General features: G+C 50.7%; 1 protein-coding gene across 1 annotated transcript; it reads right to left on the reverse strand.

Annotated features, from left to right (window-relative positions):
- Window positions 1-3,782: 3,782 nt before the first annotated feature.
- Window positions 3,783-25,949, reverse strand: LOC131093048 (olfactory receptor 14C36-like). The gene is made up of 3 exons (XM_058040044.1): window positions 25,034-25,949; window positions 4,291-4,322; window positions 3,783-3,794 (listed from the first exon to the last, which is right to left on the reverse strand). Exons 1-3 carry the CDS (start codon window positions 25,947-25,949, stop codon window positions 3,783-3,785), a joined length of 960 nt encoding a protein of 319 aa, XP_057896027.1.
- Window positions 25,950-27,771: the final 1,822 nt, after the last annotated feature.

The following is a 27,771-nucleotide window of genomic DNA, read 5'->3' on the forward strand; positions in this document are numbered from 1 at the left end:
TGAAGAGCTGTGCTCTTGGTTGCTTTAAATGAAAGAAAGGATCTCCTAGCAGAGTTTTCACCAGAGAAGCCCTTTTGTTGCCTTCTCTGGAGCTGCAGCAGCAATGTCTGTGTGCAGAGCTGGGGGCAGATAAGGGCTGGCCCAGCAGCTGGGCCCAGCAGCAGCAGCACTTGGTGTTGCCAGTGCTGCTGCCATGGCCCTGCCCCTCTGCCCTGGTGGCCCTGGTGTTGCTGTAGGGCCTGAGTGCTCTCAGGGCCGGGCACAGCCCTGGGGGTGGCAGTGCCGGGGCTGCAGCAGGGACAGGCCATGGGCACTGCTGGGACAGCGCTGACGTCTCAGCACACGGCCTGGGGGCTCCAGGCTTCTTGCCCAGGCTCTCTCAAGAACATGCCCAGGCCAACGTTTAGCACAGAAAAGCCCTGTGAGCAGCCCCAGGCTGGCCGTGGGGAGCCTGGGAGCAAACAGCATGGCTGGGGCTCTGCAAGAGCCCTGGGGCAGATGGGAAGCAGCAGCAGAGCAAGGGCTGATCCATCCACAGTGCACTGCACAGCCCAGGGCAGCATCCCAGAGCATCTTCATGGAGCTGCCAACAACATCCCCCCTCTGCAGCCCTGGCCTCTGTCCCAGCTCACACAGGTGCCCCATCCTTGCAGGCACAGACACGTCAGCACTGGCTCAGCCCCCCCTGTTTGCATTGCACACAGCAGGGAGACCACCCCCATGCTGTTGGTGTGGGGACATGAACCTGAGGGAGCACAAATGCCATCAGCCCCTGGGGCCAGCAAGGGCTGGGGGACAGCAGAGAAACCACTCAGCTTTGTCCTGGCCTCTGCAGTCAGCCAGAAAATTTGTTCCCATCAGCTGGGAGTTTCCTATCCCACTGCAGATGCTGTTGCTCAGAGCCAGGGCTGCCTGTCAGCCACCCCTAAACTGCTCCAAGCATTTCCTTGGCCTCACCTTTGTTGTTTCTCCTCTTTCCTGATCCAGATTTCTTCCTATTGCCCATTGCAGTCCCCTCCCCTGCAAACAGCCCATCCCTCTTTGCTCTTTCCTCTCTGGCCCCACTCCCCATTGCAGTTCCTGACTTGGCCCTATGGGAGTGTCCCTTGGGCAGCAGGATGATCCTACAAGTGGTGCAGGACTTGTCTGCAGGCTCCTGCAGTGCCTGGTGCTTCTCCCTTGCCAGAGGCTCCCTAGGCCAGCGGGGCACATCTGGGCTGCTGTGTCTGGCTCTGGGGCTCCCTGTTCTGGGCAGTGAGGAGGAGCTGCAGAGGCTCTGCAGGACTGACAGGATGGGCTTTGGGGCTGGCAGGAGAAGCTGAGGGACCTGGGCTACTGGAGCTTCTGAAAATGAGACTCAGGACTCCTCCTGCAACTGCTCTAAGGGTGGTTTCAGAGAATCCCAGAATCAGCAAGGTTGGAAAAGGCCCTGGAGATCATCAAGTCCAACCTGTGCCCTGATACCTCCTTGTCTCCCTGAGCCTCCTCTTCTCCAGAATAAACAACCCCAACTCCCTCAGCCTCTCCTCACAGGACTTGTGTTCCAGACCTCTCCCCAGCCTTGTTGCCCTTCTCTGGACATGCTCCAGCCCCTCAGTGGCCTTCCTATATTGGGGCCCAGAACTGGACACAGCACTCGAGGTGTGGCCTCACCAGTGTTGAGCACAGGGGAAGAATCCCTGCCCTGCTCCTGCTGGCCACACCATTCCTGACCTAGGCCAGGAGCCATTGGCCCTCTTGCCCACCTGGCTCAGCAGGTCCCCAGCTGCTTCCTTCTGGATTACAGGGGGCTGTTTTTCTCCCTGTCCCCATCCACCAGCTCAGGAGAACACTTGTCCTGAGACAACCTGTCCTAATGTTGAAAACTGGGGCGAAGAAGGTGTTAAGCAGCTCAGCTTTTCCTTATCCTCAGTTACTCTATTCCTCACTGCATCCAATAAAGAGTAGGTGTTCTACTTATCTCTCCTTTCGCTTTTAGGGGTTTTTTTGAAACATTTTTTATTATTTTTCACCGAAGTGGCCGGGATAAGCTCTAATTCACCTTTCACCACTCTGCTTTTCCTTCTGCACAACCTAACAACATCCTTAACCACTTCCTAAGATGCCTGACCTACTGTCCAATGGTGATGCACCCTCTGTTTTCCTGAGTTCCCACAAAAGCACCATGCCCAGCCAGGGCAGTCATTTTTCTCTCAGGCTCAACTTTGGCACAGAGGGACAGGCTGCTCCTTCCCCCTTAAGATTCCTTTCTTGAGGTGTGTCCATCCTTCATGGACACTTTTGTTTTTAAGTGTGTTTCCCTTAAAAAATCAGTACCTGGTTCAGTACTCTCCAAATCCGCATCCTGAATCCAAGGTCTGCCCTGCGTAATTCCAGTGATGAAGTTTTGTTTCTGCCCCTCCTTTCACAGAATATTGGAAACTTGATTATTTTATGGTCACTGTGCCCACGGCAGCCTCCAACCACCACATGTCCCACCAGCCCTTCTCTTTTTGTGAACAGCAGGAGACAGAGATTTCCCTTGAGAATGGGAGTGATACCAAAAATTTGACAAAATAATAAAATTCCATAACCCCAATGTAGCATTAAAAAGTAGCATTCTTTATTTGGACAGATGCATGGGGGGATAGCTCCTCCCAAAGCCATGCACGCTGAGTACAGGAAAGTTTCTGTTTATATTCTGTATTTTGCACACATATTCATTGATTGTCCTGGACTAGATAATAATTTCCACAAAATCATTAACATATTTCCTCTCCCCTTTACCCATGCATTCTCCTGTCCTGGGGGTCTCTGTGGTGGTCCCTGGTGCTCGTGGACCCCAATGTTCCAGTTTGCCTGGCTGAGCTGGCAGGACGCTGAGGCTGGTGAATTTTAGTTCCCCTTCTCACACAATGGGCATTTTGTGGTTTCCATAGGCCTGACGTTTTGGAGAACCAGCATTGTGTGTGCTCACCTGGTGTAGACAATTTATCATCTGGTGACATGAGGTCACAGAGTGGGCCATGACATCACAGAGTGGGTTATGTGAGGTCATCGAGCAGCTGCAACATCATAGACTGTCTCTGTGACATCACAGAGCCAGGTGTGACATCACAGGGCAGAGGTCTGACATCACAGAAAAGACTATGATATCAGAGAATGTGCTGTAAACTCACAGACCAGATGTGTGACATTAGATAATGGGTTGTGACATCACAGAGAAGGCTGGGACATCACAGGAGGGGTGTGTGACTTCACAGAGTGGGTTGTGGCATCAAAGACCAGCTTTGCGACATCAGAGAATAAGTTATGACATCACAGAGCAGGCTGTGACATTCCAGCAGGGTTGTGTGAGGTCACTGGGTTGGTCACTCTGCCCCAGCACCCCCTCATAGTTTCTCCCCAGAAGTCCAGAGCTGTTCATGCTCAGCAGGGTCTCCTGTCCCCCGGGATCCCCCTGGCCCACCTGGAGCCACAGTCTCACCCAAGGATGTTCCACAAGATCAACCCCAAAAACCTGAAACAGGTACAAGGGGCCAGGGCTGTTTGACCAGGACCTCGAGGACATGGATTATCCAGGCCACTGTGGCACGGTTTGGGGTCCCCAGGGCAGGAAAGATATCTGGCAGCTGGAGCAGGGTCTGGGAAGGGCCTCCAAGGTGGGGCTGGAGCCCTTGGGCTGTGAGCAGAGGCTGAGGGAGCTGGGCTTGTCCAGCCTGGAGCAGGGAAGGCTGAGGGGCTCCTCATCCCAGCCTGGCAGTGCCAGCGAGGACGGGATGGAGAACACAAAGACAGGCTCTTCACTGGCGGACCTGGGGGGAGACAAAAGCCAATGGGTGGAAGGGGAAAGAGGGGAGATCAGCCAGGACAGGAAGAGATGAAATGAGTCAGGCTGGTTTCAGCATTTCCTCAACACCAAAAGCAGCCTGATCCCAGTCTCCATCCACCATTGACAGCCTAAAAAATTGGAATTGTTCAGGCTGCTTTGCCCCCACTCCAGGATGGGCATCCTGATACAAGAATTTAAGTGTGTTTATATCTATCACAGAACCATATTTTTCTAAAATTAATTTTAGTATGGAAATCACTTGTGGATGGTGGACATGTCAGATGCTGCTGGGACATTGCACAGTGCTCAGGGAAGAGTGTGATTGTTATTGAATTGTTTCCTGTTCAACCATGGTCTGTTGGCCATGAAGAGAAACTTTCTGTGCCTCTGAGTCTCACCAGTTCCTGATCCCCAAAGGACACAAACCTGGTGAGTTCTGTTTCCCACTCCAATGGTGGCACCTGCACCTCCCTCCATACCCAGAGCAGAGTTCCCTTGTCCCAGAGAGTCCCTGGCAATGCAGGGATGAAGGAAACAGGACAGGCTGTGGGGATCAGGGGCAGGGCACAGCCAGGGATTTGGCGTGGTTGCAAGCCCAGGGCAGGACACAGCCCTTGGCCTTGGTGAACCTCATCCAGTTGTCTTGGGCCCATGGCTCCAGCCTGGCCAGATCCCTCTGCAGAGCTTCCTGCCCTCCAGCACAGCCACACTGCCACCCAGCTTGGGCTCACCTGGGAACTGACTGAGGGTGCCCTCGATGGCCTTGTCCAGATCAGCAATAAAGAGATTTCACTGACCTGGCCCCAATTCTGAGCCCTGGGGACACCTCTGGATGTGGCTCCATTCCTCATCTGCTCTGAACACCAGGGGTTGGATGAGGGAAATGGTGGGGTGGGGGTAGGGACAAAGTGTGATTGATTGTCAGCCATGAAGGGTCTTGATTTTCATATCTGTTCAGACTGCATGAGGAGGTGCTGGGGATCAATATCAACTCAGGACTGCTGATACCAATCTATACAGGGAAACAATACTGGACAAAACAATTCTCTCTTCATTGTGTTCAGTGTAGTAGATTCACTTTGTAGTGAATCTACTACACTACACTGTAGTAGATTCAATGTAGTAGATTTCACTTATGAAATCTGTCTAATGAGCCACAGAAGGACTGAAGATTTGAATTATTCCCATGGGCTTGTCTTGTTTGGGTGTTTTGAACAAATGTGTATGAGCCTTTGTCACTGAATTCCTGAACTGAAGAGCTCAGCAAAGAAGAGGACTCTGGAAAAGTAAAATTCATCACCAACCTCCAAGGTGCTGAGGATCCATCCTGATCAGAGCAGGAATGAACAGAAATGGGTACAGCTTTGTGGCTGCCCCACCTTTGGCATGGGCCCTGGGCCTGGAGCAGGAGCAGCTCTTGAGGGCCGCAAGGCCGGGGCTCTTGTGCTGCCCTGAGCAGATGGGATGGCATCAGGGGCTGCAGGTTCCATGGGGTTCCACTGCATCACAATGGACCCTTTGTTCCATGGGGTTCCACAGTGTCACAGCTGAGTCCTTGGGTCTGTCACCCTCTGCTGTCACCAAATGTCCAAAATATCAGAATAAGGCTCCTTAACACTCATTTGGTGTTTATGAGATTATCATTTATTCAGGCCTGAGGTCCAACATGGGAAAACTCCCAAAGTTATGTGGACACGTAATTCTACCAGTGTCTTGCTTATATACAGTCGCTAAGTGAGAATTACAATTTACCCATTTCCATAAAACCCACCCCAAGTTCCTAGATTCAGTCCTTGTTTTCTCTATCCCTGCACCCTTGAGCCAGGTGTCTTCTTCTTCTCTTCCAACCACCCTTGCTAGGAAAGCAGCCCCTGCATGCCTTGTTCTTGTGCTGAAAGTTCACAGGTAGGGTAAAAATGGAATGAACCCTTTTGGTATCAGCTGCAGGCTTTGTGTGGGCTGGCAGAGGCAGGCAGGAGGCAGAGCTGTCAGCAAAGGAAGGGCCCAGCCAGGTGGGGCAGCCGGGGGATGCCGACAGCCTGCAGGAACAGAGGCGCAGGGCAGCGACACCGTGGGACAGCCTGGGCTGCACAGGGCACAGGCATGTGCAGCAGCTGCAAGACAGCCCTGCCAGAGCCACCTTGGGCAGCACTTTGGCCATGGCTGCTGGGCCTGGGCCTGAGGCAGGAGCAGGAGACAAGTGACCCTTGCAGGGCTGGGGCCTCATTGCCTCCTTGTCCCTGCTCAGCAGCCTGGCAGGGGCCGCCCCATGCTCCTGCCCTTGCCAGTACACATCCCCACATGCCAGTGCCCATCCCGGGAAGAGCCCTGAGCAAGGAGGGAGGGACATGATCTGCCTGGCCAGGGGCTGGGGCTCAGGCCTTGGCCCTTTGCATTCCTCAAACACACCCAGCTTTGCTCAGCACCACAGACACCTTTGCCTTGCTTGTCCTCAGCTGCCATCACTGCCTCCAGTGTTCTGCTCAGACTGGAACCTGGGGACACTTTCTCAGTCGTGTCCCTCAGTGGGACCCATTAAAACTTCAAGAAACTTTTGAGTTTGAATTTGCTTTTGATTTTTTGAGATGTTTTTTGAACACTGTCTTAGGGACTGCATCTGATGTAAACAACACCTAAGCCCTGAGAGGGTCATTAAACTTTTCCTAGTCCTGTTATGGAGAAAGATTTCAAAGAAATACACATTCTTATTTTAAATGAAGTATTTTATTTTATTTCTCTTTGGAGCAGAGGTGATTGCAGCAGTCTGTGATTGATATTGACCCAGGGTCTCTCCTCAGCAGCTCTGGCCTGCTCACAGAAGCTGTGCCTTGAGCTCTGACCCAGTGTGGACAATCTTGTCCCACATTGCCCAGCCCCATCCTGTCTGTCCTCACTGCCCTGGGACCTGCTGTGCTTGGAGAGCTGGCTGCACCCAGCCTGAGAGGGGTTTTCACTTTTTGGGGTTTATTGAAGTAATATGAACCTCCTGAGTTTCCCCATTGCAAACAGACACACTGATCAGGTGTGTGCCAGCCCCAGGTGTCACCACAGCCACTGCAGAGCTGCCCAGGCCAGCTGTAAGGGTGGATCATCAGCCCAAGCTGCACTGGGCCCCTGCAAGGGGCTGTGGCTATGGGCACTGCACTGACCCCACTGCTGGGTTTGGCTGCCACGGCCACCGTGAGAAATGAAACTGTCCTTGGAAACACTGGGGAGGACTGGGACATACTGGGGAACACTGGGAACACTGTGGGAGACACTGGGACATACTGGGAGTGACACTGGGGGGTACTGGGACAGACTGGGAACACTGGGGTTATTGCAGAGAAAACTGGGGACACTGGGACATACTGTGGATGACATTGGGAGGAACTGGGAATGACTGGGAATGAGCTCAGGTGCATTGGGAGGGACTGGGCTGTACTGGGAGAGATCGGAGAGGCACTGGGGTTGTACTGGGCTCTACTTGGGATGAATTAGGTTTTACTGAGGTTATACTGGTCTTTACTGGGAATGGACTGGACTGTCCTTGAGGGACTGTAGGAGGGTGATTCGGCTGTTCCCGCCTCCACCGCATCTCATTTGCCAAGGCTCCCGCCCATTACCATTCGCAGCCAATCAGCACCAGAGATCCGGGACTCGGGCAGTGCCTAGATTGGCGCCATCTTTTCTTTTTGCATACAACTCCCATCACGCCCCACGGCCCGATTGAGCCCCATTGGAGCCGGAATTACATCTCCCGTCATGCCCCGTCCTCCACAGAACCCCGGGATCCGCCCCCATCTGTCCCATAAGTGTCCCCCAGACCCTCCAGGATCCTTCAGTGTCCCCTTAGCACCCATTCAGAACCACCCAAAGTGTCCCCGGACCCCCTGAGTGCTCCCAACCCCACAGATGCCCGGCACAACCACTTTTGGGAATTCATCTCCTCTCACCTCCATGGCCCCAGAGCCCCTCAGAACACATCCCGTGCCTAAAACTCCTGCCGTGCCCTGTGCCCTAAAGAGCCTGGTTAGAGCTCCTCGAGCTCCCCCCAAGCACTCCCGAACTCTTTAAGTTCCCCCAAGGACTTGAAGTCGCGGCTCGTACACAAAAGTGTCTTCCAAGAGCCTTCCTGTACCACCAAACATCGTGTTCGAGCCATTTCCGGGACTACAGCTCCCATCATGCTCCGCAGCGCTCGTCCAGCGCTATTTCCAGCTGGGACTTTATCTCCCATCATGCCCTGGGCCCCACCGAGAGCCATTGCAGCTGCACCTAGAACTCTCATGATGCTCCGCGGCCCTGTTAATCCGTGTGATATCCGCGCCTACAACTCCCATCACCCCCTGTACCCCAGAGAGCCCCATTTGAGTCCCCCAAGGGCCCGCCCAGACCCCGAAGGGGCCCAAATTCCCCTCCCTGACCTCCAAGACCCCCCTGGACCCCCAAATGCTGCCCCGGACCCCGGAATTGTCCCTCAGAATCCCTGAGTGCCCCTCCAAGTGCCCACCCGGCTCCCCCAAGTGTCCTCCAGACCTTCAAGTTCTCTCTGAATTCCCTCCCCAGATGCAAAACTGCCCCAAATGTGCCCCAGAAATTTCTCTGTGGAACCCGAATTTCCTCTCTTGACCCTGTCTGAGAAAAAGATTATAAAAAGATGACAAATAAAATTTCCATGAAGAGGAAGAAATAGGTAGCCAATAGATATTAATTAATTGATGTAATGAATTCTGTTTCTTAGCATGAGTGGCAAATCATATTTTTGGTTGCTGAAATTGTATAGATTTTTAAAGAAATGTATAAAATTAATGTAATGAAAAATAATGACGTATAATATATATTTTAAAAGTATTTATTATTTTATTTATCAATAAATTTTATTTATAAGAAAAATGCTTCAATTTTTTTTATGTTTTGGAATGTCAGTCCCAGGTGGGTGATGTCAGACATGGTGAGGCTGGGAGTGAGGAGCAGCTTGTCCAAAGAGGCTCAGCCTGCAAGGGGGTCATTCTTCTCCTTGCCCAGACCTCATAAGGAGACATTCAGCATCAAGATCTCTTGGCGAGTGCTTCTATCCCCTCTTCTCTGAAATGAAAAGGAAAACATTATTTTCTTGATTAAAACCAAAAATCATGATGTGCGCTTTGCAATCTTCCTCCTGAAGAGAACTCCAAACTGACTCTAATCACTGCACAAGTCCTGGAGAGTGAATGACAGTGGAAGGGAGACAAAGGGCTCCTGAGGGCTTTCTGTATTTTAATCAGCCCCATGGTGGATTGGCCCATGGGCCTGGCTCCAGGAGCCTCAGGCATGGAGGGAAGGATGAAGAAGCTGCTCAAAGAGTCAGCAGCAAAACTCCAAGTACCTTGGAGCATGGCTGTGCCCCAGTGAGGGCAGGGACGGCCAATGGCTTCCCAGGACCTGGTGAGAGCAGATCCTTGAGGCTAGGATTGCAGGGAGCCAAAGGGTAGGAGGAAGTGAGTGGTCAAGAAGGTCCCAGTTTTTTTTAGCCTTCCCAGCCTCTTCTTTTATTTTACTAGCTTGCTTTCCCTGTTTTAAATTATAGACTCTTGTATTTTCCTCCTCTGAGGAGTACTTCAGCCAACAGGTGACGTTCTGTATGTGATGGGCCTTCTGCTGGAACTTGGGGCAAAAAAGAAGTTCCATCACCTTTAGACAGAGAGGTAGGTAACTCACGAAATGTTTAAGGATGTTTTTAGGTCATGCAGAAAGCAAATTTGAGAGGTGAAAGCTTACGATTTACCCAGGCTACTTCTGTGAAGGATAATAGAAATATTTCTATAAATACATTAATGGCCAAAGGAGGTACAATGACAATCTCTATTCATTATTACAAGAGATAGGGTTACCAGATATGAGGGAAAGGCTGAGGTACTTAACCCCTTCTGAGCTCAGTTTTCAAGAATAAGTCTAGTTGTCCTCAGGACATGTGTTCTCCTGAGCTGGTAGATGGGCACAGGGACCAGAACAGGCCCGCTGTAATCCAGGAGGAAACAGCTGGGGACCTGCTGAGCCATTCAGATGCTCACAGATGTGTGGGATCAGATGGGATCCATCCCAGGGGGATGAGGGAGCTGTGGATGAGCTCCCCAAGCTGCTCTCCATCATTTACCATCAGTGCTGGCTCAGCAGGGAGGTCCCAGAGGACTGGAGGTGCCAGTGTGAGCCCATCCCCAAGAAGGGCTGTGTCGTGGGTTGACAGCCTTTATCCCAATATCGTGTGTTGTGTCTGGCAGCTGTGCCTTTTTTCTCTTCCCCCCCCCCCCCCCGGCCGTCTTGCTGTGGCAGGGCAGGGAAGAGAGGGGGGGAGGGTTTGACCAGGTCTTTTTTTGCTTTGGGCTTTTGGGCTGCTTGGCTTGGCTAGCCGCTTTGCTTGCTTGCTTTCTGCTTTTTGCGCTGTTTTTTTTTCCTTTTCTTTTGCTCCCTCTTTCTTACCCTCCCCTGAAGATACTGGACCGGCTCCGGACCTGACCTGAGACGTCCAGGACACCTGGAGCTTGCAAGAGAAGCTTGACGCCCTCACAACACAGTCTGTTTTCTTTTCTTTTCTTTTCTTGTGTTGGGGAGTGTTCTTTTGTTACTTGTAAATAAATAGGTTTTGTTTTCCACTTTGCTCCTCCGAGAAATTCCTTCCCGAACCCGGTCTTGGGGGAGGGGTGGTTGGAGGTTTGTTTTGTTTGGTGGGCTCCCTTTTGGAGATTTCCCCTAATTTGTCCTAAACCAGGACAGTATATCTTTTGGTGCGTTGGCCGGGAAACGAAGGCCAAAAAACAATGGAAAAAAAACCTATAACAATAATATTTTGGTTTTGGTTATTTTGTGGGCATATTGGTGATTCATAATGTCATTTGGAGTGGAAGCTTGCCGGTATTTCTGGTCCCTAGGGGTTTTTGAAGTTTTAATACTTTTGTGGTCCCTGGGGTTATTTCCTTACCCAAAAATAGCTCTGATGTTGTCCCTAATAAGTAGCTTTTGTAAGCGGGGGGCACTAACCAGAATAGTCATTGTGCTGGTCTTATGTGCGATGATGTGTCAGATAAAAATGATGGACTTTGTTTCAGGAACGTATGGATTGTTGTTATGGCTGTGTACTCAGTTTGTTTGGGGAGAAGAAGGGGAAGGGGCTTTTCAGCCTTTGTCTTCCTTCTTCTCCTCCAAATTGTTGACATCTCTATTAGAAAATACTGAATTTCCCCTGAGTTTGAAAGAAACCATCTTTCTGGCATTTAATTTATTAAGCCTTTTCTATACTGTCTGGAGTGTGTATAAAATGAAGACTGAGATTTCTAGAGGGGTTAGAGACACTCCTGACTTAGGAGTAAAACAAAGTAGGAAAAATCTTGACTGGAGTGGGAAATGGGAGGATATGGGCCAGACTTTAAAGGAATTTTCCGATCCTATAGACTGGGACTTTCCATCTGATCAAATTCAGGATCCAGTCAAGGTGGCAAAGTATTTGAGGGAGAAGTGCCATGGTAATACTAAGGAAGAAAGGATTACTGCAGTGAGCTGGGCCTTGGCGTTTGTTTACCTTACTCTGCTAGATACTGTGGAGCAGCAGATAGCAGAAAGGGAACAGGGAGATAAGTTAGTTACTATCCCAGTGACCCAGGCTGCAGCTAACATCCCAGGCTCCAGGCTAGCAGCTGAATCAGACAATAGGCCCCAAACCATGGCTGTTGCAGCTAATACAAGAGGTGGAAAGTGTAAAGGCAAGACCGATCGAAAGGTGGAGGATGATGATGATGATGCAGGAGAAGGACCCTCACCAAAATCAGAGCCACAAGACTATGAAGCATTGGTTGACACTGGATCACAGTGTACCCTAATGCCATCGGAACACATGGGGACAGAACCTGTTTCCATTGCTGGAGTGACGGGGGGATCACAACAGTTGACTTTGTTGGAAGCTGAGGTGAGCTTGACTGGGAAGGAGTTGCAGGAACATCCGATTGTGACTGGTCCAAAGGCTCCCTGTATTTTGGGCATAGACTTCCTCCGGAATGGCTATTACAAAGATCCTAAGGGATTCAGGTGGGCTTTTGGAATAGCTGCAGTGGAGATAGAGGGTATTAAACAATTGAATACCTTGTCTGGACTATCAGAGAACCCATCCACAATAGGACTCTTGAAGGTAGAGGAGCAACGAGTGCCAATTGCTCCTCAACAGTGCACCGCAGGCAGTACCGGACGAATCGAGATGCCGTGATCCCCATCCACAAAATGATCCGAGAGCTGGAGAGCCAAGGGGTGGTCAGTAAAACCCACTCACCCTTCAACAGCCCTATCTGGCCTGTGCGAAAATCTGACGGAGAATGGAGACTGACTGTGGACTATCGTGCCTTGAATGAAGTGACTCCACCACTGAGTGTGGCTGTACCGGACATACTGGAACTGCAGTACGAGCTGGAGTCCAAAGCAGCAAAGTGGTACGCGACCATCGATATTGCTAACGCGTTTTTCTCCATCCCTCTGGCAGCAGAATGCAGGCCTCAGTTTGCTTTCACATGGAGGGGAGTACAGTATACCTGGAACCGACTGCCCCAGGGGTGGAAACACAGTCCTACCATCTGTCATGGACTGATCCAGGCTGCACTAGAAGAGGGTGAGGCTCCAGAACATTTACAATATATTGATGATATCATTGTTTGGGGGAACACGGCAATAGAAGTGTTCGAGAAAGGAGAGAAGATAATTCATATTCTCTTGGAAGCCGGATTTGCCATTAAGAAGAGCAAAGTCAAGGGACCTGCCCGAGAAATTCAGTTCTTGGGGGTGAAGTGGCAAGATGGACGGCGTCAGATTCCTGCGGATGTTATTAACAAAATCACTGCTATGTCCCCACCAACTGATAAGAAGGAAACACAAGCTTTCTTAGGTGCTATAGGTTTCTGGAGGATGCACATCCCTGAGTATAGTCAGATTGTGAGACCCCTTTATCTGGTTACCCGCAAGAAGAACAACTTCCACTGGGACCCTGAGCAGCAGCAAGCTTTCATCCAGATCAAGCAGGAGATCGCTCATGCTGTAGCCCTTGGTCCAGTCAGGACGGGACCAGATGTGAAGAACGTGCTCTACTCTGCAGCTGGGAGCCATGGTCTGTCCTGGAGCCTTTGGCAGAAGGTGCCTGGCGAGACCCGAGGCCGACCATTGGGATTTTGGAGTCGGAGCTACAGGGGGTCTGAAGATAACTATACCCCAACAGAAAAAGAAATCTTGGCCGCCTATGAAGGAGTCCAAGCCGCCTCGGAAGTGATTGGTACAGAGACACAAGTTCTTCTGGCACCCCGACTACCGGTGCTGGGATGGATGTTCAGAGGAAAGGTTCCCTCTACCCACCATGCCACCAATGCTACTTGGAGTAAGTGGATTGCCCTCATTACGCAGCGCGCTCAAATTGGGAAGTTAAATCACCCTGGGATCCTGGAAATAATTACAAATTGGCCCAAAGGTGAAAGCTTTAGTGTCGCGGATGAGGAACAAGAGCCAGTGACCCGGGTTGAGGAAGCTCCGCCATACAATCAGTTACCAGCCGAAGAAACATGTTACACTCTATTCACCGATGGTTCTTGTCGCGTCATAGGGATGAAACGGAGGTGGAAAGCAGCTGTATGGAGTCCCACTCGACGGGTTGCAGAGGCTACTGAAGGAGAATCCAGTCAATTTGCTGAAATCAAAGCTATTCAACTGGCCCTAGGTATTGCAGAGAGAGAGAAGTGGCCAAGGCTCTATTTGTATACTGATTCTTGGATGGTAGCCAACGCTCTATGGGGATGGCTGAAGAGATGGAAAGAGGCGAACTGGCAGCGAAGAGGAAAACCAATTTGGGCTGCGGAAGAGTGGAGAGATATCGCTACTCGGTTAGAGAAGTTACCTGTGAAGGTTCGCCATGTAGATGCCCATGTCCCCAGAAGTAGAGCTAATGAAGAGCAGCAAAACAACCAGCAAGTACATCAGGCTGCAAAGATAGGGGAGTTGAAGATAGATCTCGACTATAGATAGATCTCGGGAGCATAAGGGAGAGTTATTCTTAGCACGATGGACCCATGATGCCTCAGGCCACCAGGGTAGAGATGCCACCTATAAGTGGGCACGAGACCGAGGGGTGGATCTAACCATGGACAGTATCGCTCAGGTTATTCGTGACTGTGAGACGTGCGCTGCCATCAAGCAGGCCAAGCGGGTGAAGCCCCTCTGGTATGGGGGGCGGTGGTCTAAGTACAAATACGGGGAGGCCTGGCAGATTGATTACATCACACTGCCTCAAACCCGCCAGGGCAAGCGCTATGTACTGACCATGGTAGAAGCCACCACGGGATGGTTGGAAACCTACCCTGTGTCTCATGCCACAGCCCGTAACACTATCTTGGGCCTTGAAAAGCAGGTCCTTTGGAGGCACGGTACTCCCGAGAGAATTGAGTTGGATAATGGGACTCATTTTAAAAACAATCTTATTAATACTTGGGCTAGGGAACATGGCATCGAGTGGATATACCATATCCCCTATCATGCACCAGCTGCAGGGAAAGTGGAAAGGTACAATGGATTGTTAAAAACCACCTTAAAAGCATTGGGTGGGGGGTCTTTAAAAAACTGGGAGCAGCATTTGGCAAAGGCTACCTGGTTAGTTAACACTCGAGGTTCCACCAACCGAGCGGGTCCTGCTCAGTCTGAGCTCCTTAATATAGTAGATGGGGATAAAGCCCCAGTGGCCCATGTCAGAGGTTTGTTGGGAAAGACAGTATGGATCAACTCTGCCTCGAGTACAGACAAACCCATCCGTGGGATTGTCTTTGCTCAAGGACCAGGTTATACATGGTGGATAATGCAGAAAGATGGAACAACACGGTGTGTGCCTCAGGGAGACCTGATTGTGGGATGAGACTCATATATGAATGTCATTGTTTGTTGAATGTGAGACAGAAGGAAACTGTAACTGTCAAAGGTCTGAGCAAGTAAGATGAGAGGAATGTGTAAGTGTCAAAGGTGTGAGTAAGTGAAATGAAAGTTTTTATTGTATATTCACGATATGGGATAAGGGGTGGAGTGTCGTGGGTTGACAGCCTTTATCCCAATATCGTGTGTTGTGTCTGGCAGCTGTGCCTTTTTTCTCTTCCCCCCCCCCCCCCCGGCCGTCTTGCTGCGGCGGGGCGGGGAAGAGAGGGGGGGAGTGTTTGACCAGGTCTTTTTTTGCTTTGGGCTTTTGGGCTGCTTGGCTTGGCTAGCCGCTTTGCTTGCTTGCTTTCTGCTTTTTGCGCTGTTTTTTTTTCTCCTTTTCTTTTGCTCCCTCTTTCTTACCCTCCCCTGAAGATACTGGACCGGCTCCGGACCTGACCTGAGACGTCCAGGACACCTGGAGCTTGCAAGAGAAGCTTGACGCCCTCACAACACAGTCTGTTTTCTTTTCTTTTCTTGTGTTGGGGAGTGTTCTTTTGTTACTTGTAAATAAATAGGTTTTGTTTTCCACTTTGCTCCTCCGAGAAATTCCTTCCCGAACCCGGTCTTGGGGGAGGGGTGGTTGGAGGTTTGTTTTGTTTGGTGGGCTCCCTTTTGGAGATTTCCCCTAATTTGTCCTAAACCAGGACAGGCTGGAAGGAGGATCTGGGGAATTCCAGGCCTGTCAGCCTGACCTGGGTGACCGACAAGGTTATGGAACAGATCACCTTGAGTGCCATCCCAGGGCACCCACAGGATGGCTGAGGGATCAGAGCCAGCCAGCGTGGATTTCAACATCTGCACTGATGATCTGCATGAGGGGATTGAGTCCAGCATCAGCAAATTTACAGATGACACCAAGCTGGGTGTGAGTTTGGATGCACTGGAGGGTAGGAGGGCACTGCAGAGGGACCTGGATAGGCTGGATCCAGGGCCCAAATCCAACAAGGTGAAGTTTAACAAGACCAAGTGCCGGGTCTGGCACTTTGGCCACAATGACCCCTGCAGTGCTACAGGCTGGGGACAGAGTGGCTGGACAGCAGCCAGACGGAAAGGGACCTGGGGGCACTGACGAACAGGGGGCTGGACATGAGCCAGAAGTGTGCCCAGGTGGGCAAGAAGGCCAATGGCTCTTTGCCTGGAACAGGAATGGTGCGGCCAGGAGGAGCAGGGCAGTGATTCTTCCCCTGTGCTCAGCACTGGTGAGGGCACACCTCGAGTGCTGTGTCCAGTTCTGGGCACACAATTGCAAAAGGTGCAAATTGCACAATGCAAAAGGTGCACCTGTGATTGGCCCATGTTGGATGTGTATAGTTAATGGCCAATCAAGGACCGAGCTCTCTCTGGGACAGAGTCAGAGAGAGCTCCTTTGTTATTCATGCCTTTTCTATTCTTAGCTTAGCTAGCCTTCTGAGAACTTTCTTTCTATTTCTTTTTAGTATAGTCATAATGTAATATATATCATAATATAATAAATCAGGTCTTCGGAACATGAGGTCAACATTCTCGTCTCTCTCTTCATTCTGCAACCCTTGTGACCATTGTGACACATGTCTGACTGGTTTGGTCTCCCATGGACTGCCTCACTGGTCCAACTGACCTTGTCATCTTGAGGGTTGCTTCTCATCTACCAATGAAACACTGAGGATCTGTGCTTTCCTTCCTATGGAAAGGAACTGTCTTCCTCCTCCAGGCACCCATGGCCAGAATTGTGCTTTCACCACCAAATTTCCTTATATACAGGGATTTTTCCCATAGGAATATTGCCAGGACAAGTCTGGCTGGCAGTGGTTTCACAAGGGTCACCTCTCATCTGTCTCCAAAAGCCTGGCAAAGGCTTTGTGGTTTCCTTCCTATGGAAAGGAACTGTCCTTCTTCTCCAGGTGTTCATGGCCAAATTTGGGTTCCACCTCAAACATTGCTTATTGTGACAAACTGGAGGAGATTGTAGGCTCAAAATATTTTGTGTGGGGGAAGAAGGGGCAGATCCAGCCTTGCCCTGCCCTGGAACCCCAGCCCTGCCATGCCCTGTGACCCCAGTCCCCCCAGAGCCTCCATCCCAGCCCAGCAGTGTCTGCCAGTCCCTGGCACAGCACAGGCAATGCTCCACAGCCACCTCTGCAGCCCCAGCCCAGCTCCTGAGGGACCAAATGAGCCCAAGGCCCACCTGGGGGAAGGGCCCAGAAAGACCAAGGGGTATTGAAGGCTGACCACAAGGCAAGCACACATCTTGACCCTACCTCCTCCTGGAATTTCCATCTGAACAACACTGGAATCCAGGTGTAGGTGCTTCTCTGTATCTTTTTTTGTGTTTTTCTCTTTCTGTGTCTTCTGTTTCTGTGCTCCTGCAAATTTTGAATAACTTAAAATATAATTGGCTTGAAGTTTGTGAAGTTGAAAGGGCCAAGTTAATGCTTTGAGATATGTCCTTTGTTGATTGACTGCCATTTTAAACCATTTGCCAAAGATTCCCTGATTTTCTAAAGTTCCCAGTAAAGGCTGTTTGGTTGTTTTGAGCTCCTGAGAATATCTTGTCAGTATTTCTCCAGTACATCCAACTCAGAGGACACAAATAATTGTAATTGCTTTAAAATGTCTCACTGAGAGAGTTCTTTGGGGGATGAGAGTCAGGACTTGTCTGTCCTGCTTGGCCCAGCCCAGGCAGGGCTTTCCCAGCCACATTCCACACTCCATTTCCCAGCTGGAGCCACTGCTGCCTCTGAGTTGTGCTGCCCCAGCCCCAGGGACGCTCTCCTTGTCTGCCCAATCCCCCACAGTCTCTGGGCAGGGCCTCAGTGGGGGCTGCTTACATCCTCAGCAACTTGGAGGCTGCTGCTGAATTTTCCTGCTCCAGAGGCTTGTTCAGCCTTCAGCTCTTCAGTGCAGGAATTCAGTCTCCCAGGGCTCATTGACATTCAGAACGCCTTAACAAGCCAAGCCTCTGGGGAATAATTTGATTTCAGTTTTCAAATCATCTGTGATTAATTTGACCCATTTCAGTAGTGTGTTCAAACGGAATATATTCTATTTACAAAGATAATGAGAAAACTTTTTTTAGGTCCTGCTTAGGTTTTTTTCCTGTTCATAAATCAATATGTGTAGTCTCCAATTGACACTGAATCCAAGTACCTCCTCATGCAGTTTGAATAGATATGAAAATCAAGACCCTTCATGGCTGACAATCAATCAGACTCTGTCTCTACCCTCACCCCACCATTTCCCCCATCCAAGCCCTGGCACTCAGAGCAGCCTTGTGCAAATCTGAGCTCCCTCCTGAGCTCAGGCTGCACCTGCAGCTTTCAGCTCCTTAGCTCCAACTCCCACCTGCTTTCCTTGGAGAAGGAGCTGCCAAAGACACAGAGGGATGTTCATTTATTGCCAGCCAGCAAAGCCAAGGGAAGGCACAGCTCCAGCAAATGCAAAAGTCATTCTTCCCCTTGGCTTTGCCCTGCTCCTGATCCCCACAGCCTGTCCTGTTTCCTTCATCCCTCCAGTACCAGGAACATTCTGGGACAAGGGAGCTCTGCTCTGAGTATGGAGGGAGGTCCAAGTGCCACCACTGGAGGGGGAACCACAGCTCATCAGGTTTGTGTCCTTTGACTTTCAGGAACTGGTGAGACTCAGAGGCACCGAAAGTTTCTCTTCACTGCCAACAGACCATAGTTGGACAAGGCACAATTTAATAACAATCACGCTCTTCCCTGACCTATGTGCAACTTCCAAGCAGGATCTCATGAGTCCACCATCCACAAGTGATTTCCATACTAAAATTAATTTCAGACAAACGTGGTTCTGTGATAGATATAAATACAATTAAGTTCTTGTACCAGGATGCTCATCCTGGAGTGGGGGCAAAACAGCTCAAACAATTCCTGATATGCAAAGCTGTCAGTGGTGGATGGAGAAGAGAGGTCAGGCTGCTCTTGGTGTTGAGGAAATGCTGAAAGCAGCCTGACTCATTTCATCTCCTCACACCCTGGCTGATCCCCCCTGTTTCCCGTTCCACCCATTGGCTTTTGTCTCCCCCCAGCTCCCTGTGAAGAGTCTGGCTCTGTGTTCTCCATCCCCTCCTCGCTGGCACTGCCAGGCTGGCATGAGGAGCCCCTCAGCCTTCCCTGCTCCAGGCTGGACAAGCCCAGCTCCCTCAGCTTCTGCTCACAATACAACGGCTCCAGCCCCCCCTTGGAGTCCCTTCCCTAACCCTGCTCCAGCCATCAGACATCTTTCCTGCCCTGGGGAACCCAAACCAGGCCACAGTGACCTGGATAATCCCTGTCCTTGGATGTCCCGGTCATACAGCCCTGGCCCCTTTTCCCCTGTCAGGATCTGGGGTGGATCCTGTGGAACATCCTTTGGTGGAGGCTGTGGCTCCAGGTGGGCCGGGGGGATCCCAGGGGACAGGAACCCTGCTGGGAATGAACAGCATTGAACTTGTTGGGAGGAACTATGAGGGAGAGCTGGGGCAGAGTGACCAACCCAGTGATCTGACAGAGCCCTGCTGGGATGTCACACAGCCCCTCTGGGATGTCACAGCCTGCTCTGTGATATCGCAGCCTATTCTGTAATGTCACACTACTGGTCTCTGATGTTACAGCCAACTCCATGATGTCATAGTTGCTCTGTGATATCAGACTGCTGGCTGCCCTGTGCTCTCACAGCTTGCTCTGTGATGTCATAAATGCAATCTATGATGCTGTAGCTTCTCCATGACCTCCAATCCTCCACTCTGGGATGTCATAGCCCACTCTATGATTTCATGTTACCAGATGATCAATTGTCTCCACCATGTGAGCTCACACCTGGAGCTTGTTCTCCAAAACCCCAGGCCTATGGAAACCACACAATGCCCATTGTGTGACAAGGGGAACTGGAAGTTCAGCAGCCTCAGTGTCCTGCCAGCTCAGCCAGGCCCACTGGAACATTGGGGTCCACGAACACCAGGGACCACCAGAGAGACCCCCAGGACAGAAGAACACATGGGAAAAAGGGAGGGAAAATATGTTAATGATTATGGGGAAATTATTATCATATTTATGTTTAGTCTGGGAAAATCAATGAATTTGTATGCAAAATACAGAAAATTAACAGAAACTTTCCTGCACTCAGCCTGCACAGCTTTGGGAGGAGCTCTCCCCCATGCATCCAGCTGAATAAAGAATGCTGCTTCTTTATGCTACATTGGTGTTAAGGAGTTTTCTGTTTTACCAAATTTTTGGTAACACTCCCACTGCCAAGGAAAGCTTTGTCTCCTACTGTTCACAAAAAGAGAAGGACTGGTGGCAGATGTGGGGCTCAGAGGCTGCCTGGGGCACAGTGACCATGAAATAATCAACTTTTCAATGTTCTGTTGTCAAGAAGGAAGGGCAGCAACAAAACTTCTACACTGGAATTAGGAAGGGCAGACTCTGGTCTATTCGGGATGCTGATTTGGGGAGTACAAAATTGGGTCCTGATTTTTTTAAGAGACACAGCCCTTAAAAACAAAGGAGTCCAGGCAGGATGGACACGATTCAAGAAAGTAATCTTAAGGAGAAAGGAGCAGCCTGTCCCAGTGTGGCAAGAGATGAGCTATAGAGGAAAATGACTGGCCTGGCTGCCCATGGAGATTTTGTGGGAACTCAGGGGAAAAAGGATCAGCAACTCAAGAAGTGTTTAAGGATGTCCTTAGGTTATGCAAAAGAAAATTAGAAAGGTGTAAGCTCAATCAGAACATAAAATAGCCCATTCTGTCAAAAAAAAAAAAAGTTTTTTAAAAAAGTATATAGCAAAAGGAGGGAGGAGAATAGAATGTCTACTCTTTATTGGATGCAGTGGAGAATATAGAAACTAAAGACAAGGAAAATGCTGAGCTACTTAATACCTTGTTTGTCTCGATTTTCAATATAAAGAGAGGTTGTCCTCAGGACAAGTGTTCTCCTGAGCTGGTAGATGGGCACAGGGACCAGAACAGGCCCCTGGAATCCAGGAGGAAGTAGTTGCTGACCTGCTGAGCCACTCAGGTGCTCACAGCTGTGTGGGATCAGATGGGATCCATCCTAGGGCAATGAGGGAGCTGTGGATGAGCTCCCCAAGCTGCTCTCCATCATTTACCATCAGTGCTGGCTCAGCAGGGAGGTCCCAGAGGACTGGAGGTGCCAGTGTGAGCCCATTCCCAAGAAGGGCAGGAAGGAGGATCTGGGGAACTCTAGGCCTGTCAGCCTGACCTGAATGCCTGGCAAGGTTATGGAACAGATTACCTTGAATGCCATCACAGGGCACCCACAGGATGGCTGAGGGATCAGAGCCAGCCAGCATGGATTTAGGGGTGGCAGATCCTGCCTGACCAACCTGGTCTCCTTTTATGACCAGGTGATCCACCTGTGGATGCAGGAAATGCTGTGGATGTTGTGTACCTGGACTCCATCAGAGCCTTTGATTCTATCTCTGACAGCATTCCCTGGAAAAGCTGCAGCCCACAGCTTGGGCATGTTCTCTCCTCACTGGGAGATTTAAGAGCTGGCTGGAGGCTTGGCCCAGAGAGTGGTGGGGATGGTGCTGCACCCAGCTGGTGTCCAGGCACTGGTGGTGTCCCCCAGGGATCTGTCCTGGGCCGAGTCCTGTTTAATATCTTCACTAATGATCTGGGTGAGGGGATCAAGTCCACCATTCACAAATTTCAGACAGCACCAAGCTGGGTGTGAGTGTGGCTCTGCTGGAGGGCAGGACAAGAAGACACAGCCCTAAGCTGTACCAGGGGAGGTTCAGGCTGGACAATAGGAAGAGGTTCTTCACAGAAAGGGTGAGTGGGAACTCGAATGGGCTGGCCAGGGGGGAGGTGGCAGAGTCACTGTCCCTCTCCTGTGGCACTTAGTGGCATGGTCTGGGTGACAAGGCAGTATTAGGGCAGTGGTTGGACTTGATGATCCCAAAGGTCTGTTCCAGCCTATTTGATTCTGTCATTCTGTAATGATTGGGACACTCTGGGGCCATTTTGACACTGCAGGGCCTTGTGGAACTGAGAGGACCATGGTGACACCGTGCAGCCCCACAGAACCAGGGGTGCATGGTGGTGCTCTGTTATAAATGAGAAGCTTGACTAGGCCAATATTCAAGCAGCACACAATTTATTTATTAATATGGTAAAGTATGAGCAAAACAGCGCAACGTACAGTGGGGGAAGTTTTCCCTCCAGCTGCACACTGATAGTTAAAATTTAAAGGTATTTATAGGGATATTCATCAGCTTTCTCAGCAGTTTGTATTCCCAATTTTTATGTCACAATTCTGTACACTATTGTGATTTAGTTTTTCTTAGGACTTATCCCAGAAAGGAGTATCCCCAGATGGTGGGGTCCAGCTTCCGAAAGAAGAAAGACGGATCCCATTTGGTGAGGTCCAGCTCTCCAGATGTGGGTCCACCTTTTAATTGCAAGGACTATAAATCTCATAACAGTGATGTCCAGCTTCCCTTGGTAGAAACTATAAATCCTGGAGTTGATGTTCATCTTCCTTTCTCAAGCTGCTTTTCACTGTTTTGTTAAGACGTGAGATAAGCATGTTTCCTTTTATATATTCTAAAGCTATAGTTTCAAAGATCCTTACTACAAGAAATATTCTACAATTATACTTCAAACGGTTATTATTGCAAAACTCTTTAAGGCTAAGCTACAAGCAGAAAACACTTGTCAAAAAGCAATATCTAAAACTTTAAATCAAATGCTCCTAAATTTACTTAAGACATATAAAAGTTAATTACAAAATAAGGATAGATTCAAAGGCCTTCTGCAATACTTTAATTTCCTCAGTTATTTATTAGAATTTGTCTTTATAAATGCCCCGAGTTTGGTTTCCACACATAATACAATCACTAATACACACTTTGCCTGTATGTATCCGACAAGAAACAGAGCTTTGTATTTCACAAAAGCTGTGCCCATTTCTGTTCATTGCTGCTCTGATGGGGATCAGCCACTTGCAGGTTCCTCAGCCATATGAAGGGCGATGATGAATTTTCTTACTCCAGAGGCCTCTTCTTTCCTGAGCTTTTCAGCTCAGGAATTCAGTGAGAAAGACTCATAAACATTAGTCCAAAACACCTGAACCAGAAAAGCCCTGGGAATAATTTAGGTTTTCAATTGTTCTATGATTAATTGGAAAAATTTAAGATGTGTATTCAAAGTCAGTCTGCTATACTGAAAAATAAAAAGCAGAGATACTGTTTTTTTCCTATTGTCTTTTTCTCCTTATAGTTTAGTATCAGCAATGTCCAATTGATATTGACCCCCTGCGCCTTCTAATACACTCTGATCAGATATGAAAATCCACACCCTTCACGTCTTAAAATCAATAACACTTTGTCCCCACCCCCTCCCCACAATTTCACTCATCCAACCCTGGCACTGCTATGCATCAGGAATGGTGTGGCCAGCAGGAGTAGGGACGTCAATCTTCCCCTGTGCTCAGCACTGCTTGGGCAGCACCTCAAGTGCTGTTTGCAGATCTGGGCCCCCCAATTTAGGAAGGAAATGGAGGGGCTGGAGCATGTCCAGAAAAGGGCAACAAGGCTGGGGAGGGGTCTGGAACACAAGTCCTGTGAGGAGTGGCTGTGGTTGATTATCCTGGAGAAGAGGAGGCTCAGGGGAGACAAGGCAGTGTCAGGGCACAGGTTGGACTTGATGATCTCCAGGGCCTTTTCCAACCTTGCTGATTCTGGGATTCTCTGAAACCACCCTTGGAGCAGTTGCAGGAGGAGCCCTGGGCCTCCTCTTCAGAAGCTCCAGCAGCCCAGGTCCCTCAGCTTCTCCTGCCAGCCCCAAAGCCCATCCTGTCAGTCCTGCAGAGCCTCTGCAGCTCCTCCTCACTGCCCAGAACAGGGAGCCCCAGAGCCAGACACAGCAGCCCAGATGTGCCCCGCTGGCCTGGGGTGCCTCTGGCAAGGGAGCAGCAGGAGGCACTGCAGGAGCCTGCAGACAATTCCTGCAGTACTTGTAGGATGATCCTGCTGCCCAAGGGACATTCCCATGGGGCCAAGTCAGGAACTGCAATGAGGAGTGAGGCCAGAGAGGAAAGGGCAAACAGGGATGGGCTGTTTGCAGGGGAGGGAACAGGGCTGTGCAAGAGGAAGAAATTTGTTACTAGGGAAGAGTAAAGAAAGCAAAGGTGAAGCAAGGGAAATGCTCAGGGCACTTTGAGGGTGGCTGCCAGGCAGCCCTGGCTCTGAGCAACAGCGTCTGCAGTGGCACAGGAAACTCCCAGCTGATGGGAACAAATTTTCTGGCTGACTGCAGAGGCCAGGACAAAGCTGAGTGGTTTCTCTGCTGTCCCCCAGCCCTTGCTGGCCCCAGGGGCTGATGGCATTTGCACTCCCTCAGGTTCATGTCCCCACACAAACAGCATGGGAGTGCTCCCGCCTGCTGTGTGCAATGCAAACAGAGGTTGCTGAGCCAGTGCTGCTATGTCTGTGCCTGCAAGGATGGGGCACCTGGGGAGAGGCCAGGGCTGCAGAGGGGGGATGTTGTTGGCAGCTCCATCAGGACGCTCTGTCACGCTGCCCTGGGCTGTCCAGCGCACTGGGGATGGATCAGTCCCTGCTCTGCTGCTCCTTCCCATCCCCCCCAGGGCCCTTGCAGAGCCCCAGCCATGCTGTTTTCGCGTAGCCTGCCCACGGCCAGCCTGGGGCTGCTCACAGGGCTTTTCTATGCTGAGCATTGGCCTGGGTGTGTTCTTGAGAGAGCCTGGGCGAGGACCCTGGAGCCCCCAGGCCCTGACCTGAGGCATCAATGCTGCCCCAGCATTGCCCATGGCCTGTCCCTGCTGTAGCCCCGGCACTTCCACTCCCAGGGCTGTGCCCGGCCCCGAGAGCACTCAGGCCCTACAGCAACACCAGGGCCACCAGGGCAGCAGGGCAGGGCCACGGCAGCAGCACTGGCAACACCAAGTGTGGCTGCTGCTGGGCGCAGCTGCTGGGCCAGCACTGATCTGCCCCCAGCTCTGCACACAGACATTGCTGCTGCAGCTCCAGAGAAGGCAAGAAAAGGGCATCTCTGCAGCAAACTCTAGTGGGAGATCCTTTAGTTCCTTTACCTACACCAAGAGTGCAGCCCCTCATTGCCACAGTCTGTGGCCACAGGGAAGGTGAAGAGAAATAAAATGAGAAATGGTACAAACAATGACATTTATTTGTGGACAATAGGAAAAAAGTAAAACAAAGGGAAAGAACCTTCAAAATGAAACCAAGAAGTATCAAAAATTACTTTATTAGAAGTGATTTGCAGAAATTGGCCAGCAGTTTAATGTTTCTGAAAGCATCCAGTCATCAGTCTCCAGACTGCAGCCATGAGCTCCTTGTTCCTCAGGCTGTAGATGAGGGGATTCAGGGCTGGAGGCACTATCGAGTACAGAACTGACAGGGTCAGATCCAGGGATTGGGAGGACAGGGAGGGGGGCTTCATGTGAGCAAAAATAACAGTGGTGATGAACAGGGAGACCACAGCAAGGTGAGGGAGGCAGGTGGAAAAAGCTTTTTGCCGTCCCTGCTCAGAGGGGATCCTCATCACAGCCCTGAAGATCTGCACATAGGAGAAAACAATGAACACAAAACAGCCTAATGCTGAAAAGGAACTAATAGAAATTAGCCCATGTTCCCTGAGGTTTGAGTGTGAACAGGAGAGCTTGAGAATCTCTGGGATTGCACAGAAAAACTGGCCCAGGGCATTGCCATGGCACAGGGGAAGTGAAAATGTATTGGCCGTGTGCATGAGAGCATTGAGAAAGGCACTGGCCCAGGCAGCTGCTGACATGTGGGCACAAGCTCTGCTGCCCAGGAGGGTACCGTAGTGCAGAGGTTTGCAGATGGACACGTAGCGGTCGTAGCACATGATGGTCAGGAGATAAAACTCTGCTGAGATGAAGAACATAAAGAAAAAGAGCTGAGCAGCACATCCTGTGTAAGAGATGTTCCTGGTGTCCCAGAGGGAATTGTGCATGGCTTTGGGGACAGTGGTGCAGATCATGCCCAGGTCGCTGAGGGCCAGGTTGAGCAGGAAGAAGAACATGGGTATGTGCAGGTGGTGGCTGCAGGCTATGGTGCTGATGATGAGGCCGTTGCCCAGAAGAGCAGCCAGGGAGATGCCCAGCAAGAGGCAGAAGTGCAGGAGCTGCAGCTGCCATGTGTCTGCCAATGCCAGCAGGAGGAAGTGGCTGATGGAGCTGCTGTTGGACATTTCCTGTGCCTTGGCATCAGGATCTGTAAAAAAAGTAATCATGGAATAGTTGGGTTTGGAGAGGTCTTTAAATATCCCAGCACAGCCTGGAGGCATGTTCCCCCCACTGCCTGCCCAGGGCTATGCTGGCTGGAGCTGTCCCTGCCAGCAGCTGCTTCCCTGTGCCCAGGGCTGGGCCCTGCCAGTGCTGCCAGAGCCCAGCACAGCCCTGGGGTCTCAGGTCAGCTCTGCAGACCCTTCCCAGCTCAGGCCCTGCCCAGGGGCAGCTCTGACTCTGCAGGCTCTGATGTCAACATAAGAGCAACCCTGAGGAGGCTAGAAAAACAACACGGATGCTGTCTCTAAAAATGGTGCTTGGCTGATTTCTGCACTGCCTGGTTTATTCAGATCTGGGGGACTTTGTTTTGTTTTTTTAGTATCATTCTGATATTAAGAATATCTATGTGCTATTTCACATCCAGGCAACCTAGAGAAGTAGATTAATAAAGCAGGTCTTTCAATTTTGTGCAACTCCTTCCTCAATGTTCTCCCTGAATAATCTACTTGGAAATGTTCTGCAGTTAAAAGCCATGCTGGGAGCAGTCCTGAATGATGAAGCATCCTCACCACTTCCAAGCCTTACCTGCTGTCTCCTCACACCCAGATCTTGTCCCCCAGTGCTCAGAGCAGCTGCCAGAGCTGGCTGAGAGCTGTCTCTGGCAGGCAGCAGAGTCCCTGCCCCAGCACAGTGCCCTGGGCTGCAGGACCCTGCTCTGCAGGACAGCCCTGGGCATCCAGGCTGCTCTGCACAAGAGACAATCAGAGAATGTACTCACAGGGTCTGTAGGCATTGGGATGTTCCAGCTTCAGGAGATGGCTCCAGGAGCTGCATTGTCCTGCAGCCAGAGGTTCCTGTGCCATGGGCTGGCAGGGATTCTGCCCCTGGCACTTCTCAGCACATTCCCAGCCCTGAATGATTGAAGCTCTCTATGCCTCTGTGCTGTGCCCAGGATGGCTGCAGGCAGTGCTCCAGTCCTGCTGGGCTGGCAGAAGAGCTTCTCATCAAGAGAAATGTGCTTTTGAAGGTTTTCTTGGTTACCAGGAGCTGCCTCTGTGCCAGCAGCCCAGCCCAGCTCATCAGCACAGACACAGCACAAGGACTTTAATGAGCCTCTGGGGCTTTGTGCTCAGGTCCTGAACATCAGTCCCTGAGAGGGAGCTGAAGAAATCTCTCCAGAGCTCCAACTCAGAATCCAACTCCAAAGTTTCTTGGACTTTTAATGGGTCCCACTGAGGAACACGACTGAGAAAGTGTCCCCAGGCCCCAGGCAGAGCAGTGAACTGGAGAGAGTGATGGCAGGTTAGGACAAAGAGAAGCCAAGTCTTGGTGCACTGGGGCACCGTAGAGTCTGTGCCACCAAGGGCTGTGAGGAGACACCTTGTCCTGAGGCCCTGGGGCCTCCTGTCACAGCCCCAGCCAGGCTGGGCACTGTCAGCCCCTTGTCCTGTCCTCAGCATCCCCCCCTAGCCCACAGCCCAGGGGCCGCAAGGATCTGCTGGAAGGAGTCCCTGGAGAGCCTTGACCAGGAATGGCCCTGGGGGCTCCTGAATGCTCCCAGAGACTGCAGGTTTTTTAAAGGACTTTGGGTTTTGCTTTTGCCTTGCAGTCTCTGAGAGTTTTCTGCAATCATGGCCTCCAATTATCTATCCTAATGAGTCCCTGGAGAGGCTTTGTCAGTAACAACACTCAGTGGGGCTCATTAGTACTTCAGAGTACTTCAGTTTTTAAGGTACTTGTTGTTTCCCGTTTTATACAGACTCTATGAGAACGATTGTGCAATCA

The sequence above is a fragment of the Melospiza georgiana genome, chromosome 24 (genome assembly GCF_028018845.1).
Source record: "Melospiza georgiana isolate bMelGeo1 chromosome 24, bMelGeo1.pri, whole genome shotgun sequence".
NCBI classification, from domain to species: domain Eukaryota; kingdom Metazoa; phylum Chordata; class Aves; order Passeriformes; family Passerellidae; genus Melospiza; species Melospiza georgiana.

Coding starts and splice junctions, on each gene's coding strand:
- LOC131093048 (XM_058040044.1), bottom strand. CDS start 25,949: ATGTCCAACAGCAGCTCCATCAGCCACTTCCTCCTGCTGGCATTGGCA. Junction 4,323..25,033: donor CTGGAGACTGATGACTGGAT/GCTTTCAGAAAC, acceptor CTGCATTGCCAG/GGACTCTCTGGGACAAGGGA.